This window comes from Leuciscus leuciscus (assembly GCF_965113295.1).
Source record: "Leuciscus leuciscus genome assembly, chromosome: 8".
NCBI lineage: Eukaryota > Metazoa > Chordata > Actinopteri > Cypriniformes > Leuciscidae > Leuciscus > Leuciscus leuciscus.
The window spans coordinates 956,093-969,707 of record NC_138732.1 but is presented as its reverse complement, the minus strand read 5'-3'; the positions used below and the strand labels follow the sequence as shown (position 1 = coordinate 969,707).

The following is a 13,615-nucleotide window of genomic DNA, read 5'->3' as shown; positions in this document are numbered from 1 at the left end:
ATTAAAATAAGTACATACTTTTATTTGATTAAATAATAAATGTAATACATTTGATTACAATTATATTTATTTATTTATTTAGTTAGTTAGTCTATGGTTACACATGCGTTACATGAAAACATCTTAACGGACACACTCTGATCTCTGTGCAGTTTTCATTTTGTCAGATTGTGAACTAGAGTGACTATAGATTAATATCATATTCATAATAACATTCATATCCAGCAGCTGGAATGACCTGCCCAACCCAACCCGAGCTGATGAGTCCGTGGCCATCTTCCAGAAACTGCTGAACACTTGATCCGTTAATACTAACACTTGCTGATTGTTGTCCTACTGTCAGTACTGTAGTCCTACTGTAGTGTAACTGCTTCTTTAACTCTCCTCATTTGTAAGTCACTTTGGATAAAAGCATCTGCTAAATAATTGATACAATTATTTTAATCAAATACCTGTATTCATTATTTTTCAAATCAAATTTAATTTTAATCAATTTATTAATTTATTATTTTGGTTTAGTGTTATCAATTCTTTATTTTATATATATAAATCAATTTTATTGTAATCAAATGTATTCATTTATTACATATTTCAATAAAAATATATATTTATTTTAATCATTTTAATCAAATACTTTTAAATCAAATTATGTAAATCAAATATCTTTATTCATTATTATTTATTTAAATAAAATGTCCTTTTTATAAATGTATTATTTCATTTGAATCGCGTTGAATTAGTTTAATTATTATTCAAACCAAAAAAAATTTAAATAATGTATTATTTTAATCAAATGCATTAATTTATTATTTATTTAAATAAAAGTATATAAGTATTATACGTTTATTTTTTAAATAACATGTTTTATTTATGATTATTTAAATAACATATTTTAATCAATGTATTTTAATTTAATTAATTAATTAAATATGTGTATTTTACTTTTACAGTCAGTTGTACTCCGCCGCTGTAAAGGATCAAACTCGCAGTGTGTCCTCTAGATGGCGCTGAAGGTCCGCGCTTGTTTAGTTTTTTCTCCTTCTCCTGTTTCCTGTGTGCGGTATAAACTTCCGGGTCGTCGCTCCCTCAGTAGCGCGCATCCACGGTTCTGCTGTTTTCGGAGGTTCTGCTGGACCGAGTTCTGCTGGTGTCGGTTCCGAGTGTGTAGCGATGGCGGCTCTTCACCCCGGAGACCCGCAGCTGGTGTCGATGATCGTCAATCACCTGAAGACGGAGGGCCTGTTCGACCAGTTCCGCAGAGACTGCCTGGCGGACGTGGATACAAAGGCAAAACACTCATTTACTTCACAACAACACGACTTTACCATGAGTTTACCTCAGGAACCACAGTAATAGCATGGTATTATATGAAGTGCCTAGTCTCTGATGTTACCGTCACAGAACTAATCATATATTTATTGATAATCGATCACGAGAGTCCTGTGATGAACCGCTCAGTTTGGCAGCTCACGGGTTAATGTTAAATCAGTATCGATCAATAATATCAATATATCTGCCAATAATATGTCTTAGTAAGATGATATTTAAATGCTCAGTTTTATGATCAAAGCTCTGTAGTTTTAAAACAAATAATGCAATACAATGATGATTGACAGATGAACAAATAAACCCTCTTCAAAAGCCTGATGATCATATTTGATACTCATGATTTTTGTGATAAATGATGTCTGGATAATGAACTAAACCTGCTTCAGTCCAGCTGAAATATTAACAATATCAAAGTTGTTCTCACGTTGATAAACTCAGAGGCCATATTTGACAGCAGAAAGACTCTGGAGCTCGAGCTGAAGGAGGACTGTACAGTTATTATGAGAGACTTTTACTGGATAAAGAAGGTTATGTTTGATAAAGAAGATTATAGTTTACTCTGTGATGTTTGATAAAGAAGGTAATAGTTAATAATCTGTGGTGTTGTTCTCCTCAGCCGGCGTATCTACACTTGCGACAGCGAGTCGATAACTTCGTGTCCAATCATCTGGCCAATCACACCTGGAGTCCACAGCTCAACAAGAACCAGCTGAGGAACAGCATCAGACAACTGGTCCTACAGTACGTACTGTGTGTGTGTGTGTGTGTGTGTGTGTGTGTGTGTGTGTGTGTGTGTGTGTGTGTGTGTGTGTGTCTATCTCTGTCCGTTTGTTTGTCTGACTTTCTGTCTGTCTGTCTGTCCTATCATCTGTTTGTCCATTAGTTTTTCTGTCTGTTCATTTGTTTGTTTGTTCGTCTGTCCGTCTTTTTGTCTGTTTCTCTGTATGTCCATTTATCTTTCTGTCCTTTTGTTTGTCTGTCCGTCCGTCCGTCTGTCCGTCCTTTTGTTTGTCTGTCCGTCCGTCCGTCTGTCCGTCCTTTTGTTTGTCTGTTCATCTGTCTGTCTGTCTGTACTTTTGTCTGTCCGTTCATTTGTCTGTCTGTTCATCTGTCTGTCTGTCTGTACTTTTGTCTGTCCGTTCATTTGTTTGTCTGTTCATCTGTCTGTCTGTCTGTACTTTTGTCTGTCCGTTCATTTGTCTGTCTGTTCATCTTTGTCCATTTGTTTGTCTGTCTGTCTGTTTGTCTATTTATCTTTCTTTACTTTTGTCTGTTTGTCCTTTTGTCCGTTCGTCTGTCCATTCGTTTGTCTGTCCTCCCATCTCTCTCTCTCTCTCTCTCACACGTCCTCCTCCTGTGTGTGTGTGTGTGTCAGGTCTGGTATGCTGGAGCAGGGAGTGGACCGGATCGTGGCTCAGGTCGTGGATCCGAAGGTCCATCACACGTTTCGTCCGCAGGTCGAGCGAATCGTCCGGAGGTTTCTGTCTCCCAACAGCCACGTGGAGGAGGACGAACTTCCTGCTGTAGCTCCGCCCCTTCCTGTGGAGAACCCGGAGCCGCTGACCGCAGATGAGGGAAGTGATGCGGGTCAGCGTCTCACATATTATTATATCACTGCAAAACATGATGTTCTTCCTCAGTGTTTCTGTCTCGTTTTCCAGCACAAACATCTAAACATTCTTAAATCAAGACACATTTACTGGAGAAGAAACAGGACTGAAGATATTAAGTTTTGTCTAATTTTTTTATTTTACACTTATAATTTTCAGTTTTGTTCTTTATTTTGTGAGAACATTTGTGGTTTTCCGGTCACACTTCTGTAAAAGATGTTCTTAGTCTCAGTGAGTTTTAAATTCCCTAGTTAAAGGTGCAGTGTGTAATATTAGGAGGGTCTGTTGACAGAAATGCAATATTATATTCATAACTGTGTTGTCAGTGGTGTATAAAGACCTTACATAATAAACCGTTTTATTAGCTTAGAATGAGGCATCTCTCTCTACACACACCGCGGGTCCGCTTACATCCACATGTGTCTACGGTGGCCCTGAGCGGACAAACGTGTTTCGTCACTATGTTGTTCTTCATGATAAGAAGCTTCTGTTAAAGTCAGCGGATAAAACACTGACACAATGATGAACAAGTGACAATAATATTCGCAATAACATTGTTTTAGTGAATAATTAAGTAAACCTAATTTCTTAGTTGTTTTTATTCGCTTTGGTACTATTTTCACAAGTTAGGTGTACATTTTCAAAACTCTTAGTGCTAATATCACAACAGATCATCAAAAGTGCACTTTTTTCAAACATTTCATCATGTTTTCAATTGTGTAAGTACAATACACACAAACTCACACAGTATCCTTTTCACAACACAAAATAAGTGTTTCATTCACAGTCACTGCCTTTCATAAAGCTCTTACTATCAAACCTTTGATCTGCATCTCTTCTTGTTCAGTGTAATACATTTGTCTGATTTAATCCAAATGATCTTAATGGTTTAATGCCATTTGTGCAAATACTGTAAAGCAGGATAGAGTATAAGAGGAAACAGTCAATGACTGTAAAACATCAGATTGATCAGAGATGCATCAGTAGAAGGGAGACAGACGGCATCAAATACAGTATTTTACATTACAGTATGTGTGCCATGTGATACTGTAAACATGGTAGAGACATGGATGTTACATTACTGTACCTCAGCCTTCATCTGTAAAGGTCCACTACTGTATATCAGTCAAATAGTTAAAATCATTTACTGTATTCATTTCCAGCAAACTCTGTTCTAGCACAGAACCTCATGGCTGTACTTCATCACAGCTTCTGATAACACACTGGATATATACTATTACAAACATTATGGATTAAATGACATAAGTTCGGTTATGCACGTGTATTGTCTAATGTGGCATAGCCTGTATTACTGTAGTTATTTCAGCAACAACTGTGATTTGAAACATGTCTCTTGCATTATTTGCTGTTGAATGAACTAATTGTTAAAAGTACTAAATTGAAAGAAGATCATACTGTTGTGTTTCTGTGATTAAACCAAATGTTCTCATTACATATTACAATAATCTTGTGTTTGAAACAGTGGTTATGTGGACTGAGAAGTGTATAACTGACTGAAAGCATGAGATCAGGTTTTGAAAGAATGACTCGCTGTGTTACAAGTGTGATCAGTGTGGGTTTTTGTACTAAGAGTTTTGAAAATGAACACCTTACTTGTGCAAATAGTACCAAAGCGAATAAAAAAAACTAATTTATCTTTGTAAAGAAACCTCATTGATTAACTGGCTACTCTCTGCTGTCTCAGACGATGACATCACTTCCTGTCGGCCAACGTAACTTCTGTTGAGTGCAATTCACAACCTCACCACTAGATGCGCTAAAACTTACACACTGCACCTTTAAATAAAGGACAACAAAAGGAATACGTAATAAAGCAGCAGATGTTTGAGACAGTTGTCCTCAGTTTCTCTGATCTGTGGTGTTGTTCTCCAGCTGCGAGTTCCAGCGCTGATGTTCAGATCCAGACCAGTGTTTCAGACCCGATCCACGATCCCACAGAGAACGACATGATGGACATCAGCCTCCCTGAGGAAGAGGAGGAGGAGGAGCGCGAACAGATGAAGGAGGAGGATGAGAAGGAGGAGTCTGGGAACGATGGAGGAGAAGCAGAAGAACAGGTGAAGGAGGAGGAGGAGGAGGAGAGCAGTAAATCCTCAGGGAAGCTGAGAGAGGAGAACCAGGAACTGGACCCACTGAAACCCTGCAGTGTGAAACAGAAGACCAGAGAGCGGCTGAGAGAAGGTAGGACCACACCACTGACTCTCAGGGCTTCTGTCCCAGTGTGCAGCGCTAATGCTGTGTTCACACCTAACGCCAGTTTAATTATTAGCGCGAGTAGATTACATACAAAGTTCATGCAAAGTTCATTGCTTTTGGTGTGAACACACCATAATATCCAAACATTCTTAAAGGGATAGTTCACTTTGAAATAAATTTTTGGTATGTTTTAGCTTACCTCAAGGGCATCCAAGATGTAGGTGTCTTTTTTTCCGCAGTAGTTTCAATTTTGATATTTTTAGGTCAAACCGTTCTTGTCTGTCAGTCATATAATGCAGGTCTATGGTCACTGTCTCAAACAGCATGCACAGAGTCCAAATTAAAACAATTCCCCGTCGTCCAAATTAAACAATTCCCCATCGTAAGTACACATTGATGGCCTAAGACACGAAACGAGCGGTTTGTGTGAGAAAACGAACAGTATTTATATAGTTTTTACCTCTTATACACAGCCATGTCCAAGTGATCTGATCTGACGTGTACGCAGACTGGTGCATAGATATATACACTAGATGTCGCCTTAAAGACATTCGTTCCAATGAACTTCCGTAGACAAGGCGACATCTAGTGTGTATATATCTATGCACCAGTCTGCGTACACGTCAGATCAGATCACTTGGACATGGCTGTGTATAAAAGGTAAAAACTATATAAATACTGTTCGTTTTCTCACACAAACCGCTCGTTTCGTGTCTTAGGCCATCAATGTGTACTTACGATGGGGAATTGTTTAATTTGGACTCTGTGCTTGTGTTTTGAGATAATGACCATAGACCTGCATTATATGACTGACAGACAAGAACGGTTTGACCTAAAAATATCAAAATTGAAACTACTGCGGAAAAAAAGACACCTACATCTTGGATGCCCTTGAGGTAAGCTAAAACATACCAACATTTAATTTCAAAGTGAACTATCCCTTTAAATCAAGATACATTCACTGGAGAAGAACAGTGTTGTTGAAAAATGAACAAATTTATGCTTGGAAACAAGATATAAAATGTGCCAATTTCTAAATGCAGTGTTTGCATGAGCGCTGAACATGTGATCGGCTGATGTGTGTGTTTATATGTCACAAGCTTCACACTGGAATATAGTCTGACATGCACACACTGCACGAGTATACAGAGTTTCCTGATGTCTGCGCATTATAACTATTCTCATTAGTTCTTTATTTGTTTTAAACAGCAGACTTAATATTTATCCATTTCTGGTCATAATTTGGAGATAATGAGCTAAAAAGGAATAAATCACTCCTTTCAATCCAATAGAAATGTCATTGGGATCGATCTCAGTTGGATTGATTAAGGTGTTTTACATGAAGGCTTTTCAGTCTGATTTATGACAGATTAATCTGGTGTCATGTGAACGCAGCCACTGATACACTTGTTTATCAATTTATGGTATCATTTCCTAAGGTTCATGTATTAATACTTTTATGTGTTCGTTCATATGTCCTACGGTTCACGAAAAATGATATATTTTTGTGGAAACCGTGATGCATTTAATTTTTCTGGATTCTTTGATGAATAGAAAGTTCAAAAGAACAGCATTTATCTGAAATATAATCTTTTGTAACATTATAAATGTCCCTACTGGTTCTTGATGAGAACATTTTTGAGTAGTAGTGTATGAGGGTTTCCACAGTCTGATGACGCATTAAACTGATCAAAAGTGACATTAAAGACTTTTATAATGTTGCAAAACATTCTATGTCAAATAAATGCTGTTCTTTTGATCTTTCTATCATTAAAGAATCCTGAAAAGTAAAATGCATCACGGTTTCCACAAAAATATGAACTGTTTTTAACATCATAAATGTTTCTTGATCATCAAATCATCATATTAGAGTGATTTGTGAAGGATCATGTGACACTAGGGGTGCAACGGATCAAAAAACTCACGGTTCGGATCGTTTCTCGGATCAGAGTCACGGATCGGATCATTTTTCGGATCAGCAAAAAAAAAAAAGACAATACAAATAAACATAAGCCTTTTATGTTATAAGTTATTTATACTTATAAGTTTTGTCTTTTTGTTTATTAACACTTTTAAATTATTAAATAAAAATATATAAAATCAACAGCAACGGGATGTCGTAACGTGGCTCAAGCACTTTCAGCATGTGTTTAAAGCCCTCGTTTTGCACAACCGAATATGGCCTCATGTCTGCACCTATAAACACACTGATAGCGTTTGTGATGGCTTTAGCCCGGTCTGATTGTGAAACGTTGAGCAGCCTTCGTTTTCACTCATGTCAGTGAAACACCGGGGTGATGTCGCTTCAAATGCGTGGCCATAGGGATGTCCCGATACCACTTTTTCACTTCCGATATGATACCGATGCCGCAGCTTTGGCTAGTTGCCGATACCGATATCAATCCGATATTTTTATTTTATTCTTGAATACAGCACAACAACAGTTGATAATGAAAGACTGCCACCCTTTATTCAAAAGGCCTTGAGATATGTTTGGTAATTGTACCTGAATGAATTTAAAATTAATTTGCTATATTTCAGATCAATATATTTGTTTCCTTAAAATTTTAATTAACTTTAACTTTATTCTCATCTGAATTATAAATAATTTATTTCTGTATAAAATAATACTACCATTAAAAACACATTTGATTTTCTATTAGTATTAGTGTTCGATTAGTGCTCTGTTTTAGGACAAGAAATGAAAACCAATGCAATATGATGAATGTCCAAAAGATGAGATAATATTTGCTTTTAAACAGTGTGTGTGTGATTTTGGTTGGGTGTCAGTTGTAGGTTACAGTTTGACAAGTTTAAAGTTTGACAAAAGCACGATTTTGTGTTTTACACAAATATAATTAGGCTAAACACTTTTTGCAGTTTTAATGATGTCCTGTAGGCTACAAAATGACGGAGTATGTTTTTATGTTTCCACTGTTCGATCGCGCCCGTGCCTCTCTCTCTCTCTCTCTGACACACACACACACACAATCCAGCATTGCAATCTTGACAACGCAGCCTGTTCATTTTGCTGCGTTCACACCAAACGCGAATAGAGCGTCAAATTTGCGTCTAGTTCTATGCTTGAACAGTTTGAATCCATTCGCGCGTCCAAAGCGAATAAAGACGCGCCGCGCGCGTATAATGATAAAGCGAGCATTTGAAGCGAAATAGACGCGTGTTCAAAGCTAAGGCGGGGCTACAGATTCCTAGTTTCCACAGTGCCTACACACCGTCACGGTTTTATCCACTAACCAATTTTCCTTCATCATTATATTTGACAGGGAAGCCAAAATGCTCCCATACAGGGGATTTAAATGAAGCGGGGCGTTCAAGCTCCTCCGTTCCTCCGCTCGCTATGACCACGCTGTGTGTGGACTGAACATGCGCACAACTTTTTTTTTTCATAAATCAATCCGCGGATCACGTGTGTGCCGAACCGAAGATATTGATCCGAACGGATCACGGATCAATGATGATCCGTTGCACCACTATGTGACACTGAAGACTGGAGTAATGATGCTGAACATTCAGCTTTGATCACAGGAATAAATTACACTTTACTAGATATTCACATAGAAAACAGATGATTTACATTATAATAATATTTCACAATATTTACTGTATTTTTGATCAAGTAAATGCAGCCTTGATGAGCAGAAAAATTAGCACAAAATAATGATTCCAAGCTTCTCACCTGCAGTGTGTGTGTGTGTGTGTGTGTGTGTGTGTGTGTGTGTGTGTGTGTGTGTGTGTGTGTGTGTGTGTGTGTGTGTGTGTGTGTGTGTGTGTGTGTGTGTGTGCGTGCGTGCGTGCGTGCGTGTGTGTGTGCGTGCGTGCGTGTGTGTGTGCGTGTGTGTGTGTGTGCGTGCGTGTGTGTGTGCGTGTGTGTGCGTGTGTGTGCGTGTGTGTGCGTGTGTGTGTGTGTGTGTGTGTGTGTGTGTGTGTTTCGCCAGAGTACTCGCTGGAGGACTCAGATCTGGAGGGTCTCAGTGACATCAGCGTGAGTTCGGTTCACACCAGCGATCTGTCCTCGTTCATCGACAGTGAAGAAGACGAGCCTCTGTGTGAGTCCACTGAGGAGGGAGAGATCAGCTCTGAGGGTGAGTGTGTGTGTGTGTGTGTGTGTGCATCTATAGAATGTATATCCCTATAAATCATTTCTTTTAAGTGGACTTAAATAAATAGTTAATGTGTGTGTGTGTGTGTGTGTGTGTGTGTGTGTGTGTGTAGACGAGGCAGGGCAGAAGACGGGTGAGGACTCTGAGGGCAGCAGGGAGAAGAAGCCTCGCGGTGTGAGACAGGGATACGTACACAAACCGTTCCTGTACTCGCGATATTACAGCGACTCTGATGACGAGGTGACGGTGGAGCAGCGCAGGCGCTCTGTGGTGAGAACACACTGAACAAGGCTAACACAGGTCACGGAAAACATTCTTTATTAAAATAAAAGAACGTAAACTTATCAGCTAGTTTCAGCTAGTTTCAGCTAGTTACCAAGGCAAGATTTCTTATTTTCATTTAGTTTAACTTGATTGGACTGAAATTCAGGGTTCCTACGCAGTTTGTAAAAGTATGAATTTTGATTTGAGTAATTTCCATGTCTGGATAAGTATGGAAAAGAGAAAACGAGAGTATGGAAAAATATTTGTGCTTCCAAACTATTGTTCCTATTCAGTTTTCTGAAATATAAAAGTGTGTGTTATCACTTTGACAAATCCAATGGAAAAAAGAAAAGAAAATGAAAATAGTCACAGATGACTTGTACTTTATACCAAATATAATGCTGAAAATAATGCTGAATGAAACAATGGTGTTAAATGTGGTCTGAAAATTCAAGAGATTTGGACATTTAAGTATGGAATTTTCCATGGGGAAAATGTGTAGGAAACCTGAAAATGACAAACTAAAATAAAAATGAATGGAAACTATTTTTAAAAAACAGGGTTAGGCGGGTAAAAAAAAACAGGGTAAAATTACTAAAAGTTTAACTAAAATTAAAATGAAATCAGAAAGTATAAAAAAAACTGATTCAAAATAATAATGAACGCTATAATAGTATCTTAATTAGGGCTGTACTCAACCAAAGAAAATCTTGGTCGACTGAAGTCCAGAAATTTTCGACTAAAAATGACGCTAGAAAAAAAAAACGTTAAATTAATTAGATGCGCACTGTGTGCAGTACTTGGTAGTCTTGTTGTCCGCCTAAATGAATTATAAATAAACATAAAAACTAGTAGGCTATTTGCAGTATATTAAATAGTTTTTGACCTAATTATTTTGCACTGAAATGAGTCTGACACACGAGTCTGTCGGCTCTGACAGCGTTGCATCACGTGCACCTGCGCAATATCATAGCTTATGATTTCCGAAAATAGTACTATGTTGTCATCTAGTGATATCATCACAAGAACTGTTGAGGAATATGCAACATAATTTAGACAATTATTTTTGTCATATGTTATAATAAGTTAGAACTGTCTGTCAGACACTATAATTTCACCGTGCATGTCCTCGCACCGAGCGAGGCTGAACATGAGCTCAGCTGAGACAGCTGAGACACGAATAGACTATTAACTTAAAGCTTTTACTCTTAAACACAAAAGGCACGTCCACTTTAATAAAAAAAGAATATTTATTAAACAAACCAGATCAAGAGCAGAAACTAAATAAAGTGCATAACTGAAAAAAAAAGGCATCCTAGGCTCAAAACTAACACAACCAACAGCACAGCGCAATTGCGCACTAGGCTCCAAATAAAAAATAAAAAAGTTAGGTTATCACACTAAAACATTGAAATATGCAAATTCTGATATGTTCATATAGCCTACTCAAAACAGACAGGGCAAGCTAACGCAGACAAGTGAGCTTACCACTTTTAGATGATATGTCATGTTTGTCGTCGAGCTGTGGAAAACTGTTGCTTGCAAACTTTGCATTCGACCTTTTTCCTGTTATCAGTTTTAACAAAATGCTGCCACACTGTCGATTTCTTTGTTGTTGACATGTTAGAAGAGGACTGACAATTAAACGCTCTCACAATTAAATAAATAATATTCAGTATCAAACCTTCTATAGTAATCGCTCTCTCTTGGGTTGGGCTAATCCAAAAAAGGTGAAAACAAGGGGGGTGTTCTGAAGACAGACTGTTACAGTGAAACAAGGGTCCTCTGAAAACACCCCCATTAGCAGTTAGTGCTTTCCACCTGATGAAATGAGCGCGCCTCAGCGCGGCAAAACTGATGAAATAAACGCGGCAAAAAATCGACCAATCAGAATTTTGGTCGAACCAGAACGTATCGACCAATTAATCGACTAATCGACTGGGACAGTACAGCCCTAATCTTAATAATACTAAAATAACACTGATACTGAGTATCGATGAGCTTCTTGAACCCAAAACAACTGATGAAATACCAGCAGAACTAATTACTGTATAAACTGTTTGTAAAGCAGAACACAGATGTTTAACTGATTTTCTCTTGTATTAATCTTAAGGCAAATCCTCTGTTTTTTCACACACTGGTACATATTGCGCTATTTTGCTTCCATAACATGTTTTCTTTATATTAGTGGAAAATATCCAAAATACACTTTTAAGTGTCTCTATTATTGCACTTTATCTATTTGCGTCTGTAGATTTCAATTATAATACATATCTTTAAAAGTTTTTTTCTCCACTTCAGCAGAACTTATATATACCAAAACTTACAGTTTCATTCCTATCTATAATCTGAAGGTTTTTCCTGAGGGGTTTGTTCATATATCATTCACACTGATTTATAGAACTTTTTATACCTAAAACATGGTGGAAAATTATTTGTTTCTGCTCTTGACAGTATTTTCTGATTTATGGGGTGATTAAAAAGAGAAATCCAAAATCCCTTCTGTAAAAAACTAATATGTCAACAAAATCAATCAAGAAATTTTAATCTGGGTTTATCCAATGTTCAAATAATGACTCATTTGCATATTTAAACAGCATATCAGAAAACATTTAATAAAAAATTTTTTTTTTTTTTTTTTTTTTTACAAATCTTAATGTAATCAATTAACTGGGGAAGTATGATGATGTATGTTAGTTAGTTTTTTATCCTATTTACCTGGTGTGTCTTGCCTTAAATGTTTTAAATAGTTTTTTGTTAATTGTATGGCTTTTTTATTCATTTGTTCTCACAACGAATATAGCGTTAGAAATATTTTATGAATTTAGATAAATTGATGACACCGCATTTTGATAACACTATTTACCATTATAATATCAAAATTAATTAGTTAACCAATTGGTGAAATATAAAATACATTTCACTGATAAACAGAAATGACTAAAATCAGCCACATAGTCCGTTTTCTTTTTACTTCTTTTAAAAAAAAAAAGATGACTATTATTCTGAGTAATATTAATCTGTAATACTTCACCTGAATAATTAATTAATCAGAATAGTGGAAAAACACATGTAAGTGTTTATTTTATTGCACTATTTGCAATTTGTAGATTTTAAAGTACAATTCATATCTTTAAAGGCTTTTTCCTCCACTTCAGCAGCACTTACATACACCAGAACTTACAGTTTTATTCATATCTATATTCTGAAGGTTTTTACTGAGGGGTTTGTTTATTTGCCCTGATTTATATAACATTGTATTCCTAAAAACATGGTGAAAATTGACATTTTAGTTTTGCAGTTTTAGTCATTGTTTTGGTCTTTTGATTTGAAAACATACTTTGAAATTAGGGCAACATTTCATCATGTTTCTTTCATTAATTTTACTCAGTTTTACTTATTTACAATTTTACATATAATTTTAATCAATGAAATTAAGTTTAGTGGAACATTTTTATTCAAAGTTTATATATTAATCATATATCAACACTGAACAAAAACATGGTAAAACCTCAACTCCTGAAATAATGATGTGATAATGAGACAATCATTAAGCAATGTTGTTAATTATTTGTGCTTTATATCACTTGTGCATTTGTCGTTTTGTGCAGAAGTTTGTTATTTTAGGTTTATGATTTCTGAATAATCTCATACATATAGAATTATTATAGTTAATTAACTCGCTTTGTTCAAAGTTTAGCTTTCGCTCCCACAGCTCAACATTATTGACTAGGATTTGGTTATTTCAAACAATAATTTGTCTTTTTTAGAATTTTTTTTTTCCCTCAATGAACATTATTAGTGCTTTTTTAATATCTTTTTTTTATTTTTTTTATTTTTTATCAACAAAATGTTTTAATTATCACCATAATGCACAATTTTCATCTGGTCGTTGTTGTCTTTGTCAAAATCCTAAACTCCTAAATTTCTTTGACTTCGCAGGCCAAAGAAAAAGAGGAGCGTCTCCTGAAGCGACAGCAGAACCGAGAGCGAATGGAGGAGAAGCGCAGACTGAGAGCAGCGCAGAATGAGGAACAGGGTGTGTGTGTGTGTGTGTGTGTGTGTGTGTGTGTG

The 13,615-nt window shown here is 36.5% G+C and overlaps 1 protein-coding gene across 3 annotated transcripts in view; it reads left to right on the top strand.

Annotated features, from left to right (window-relative positions):
* Positions 1-1,048: 1,048 nt before the first annotated feature.
* Positions 1,049-13,615, top strand: part of bod1l1 (biorientation of chromosomes in cell division 1-like 1) — a 28,578-nt gene continuing 16,011 nt past the window's right edge. For all 3 annotated transcript variants that reach the window (XM_082176839.1, XM_082176838.1, XM_082176837.1), the window contains exons 1-7: positions 1,049-1,287; positions 1,946-2,070; positions 2,705-2,916; positions 4,833-5,141; positions 9,113-9,259; positions 9,390-9,547; positions 13,484-13,580. In XM_082176839.1, coding sequence (XP_082032965.1) covers positions 1,171-1,287; positions 1,946-2,070; positions 2,705-2,916; positions 4,833-5,141; positions 9,113-9,259; positions 9,390-9,547; positions 13,484-13,580 — 1,165 coding nt within the window. In that variant the 5' untranslated portion in view covers positions 1,049-1,170. The remainder of the gene's footprint in view (positions 1,288-1,945; positions 2,071-2,704; positions 2,917-4,832; positions 5,142-9,112; positions 9,260-9,389; positions 9,548-13,483; positions 13,581-13,615) is intronic.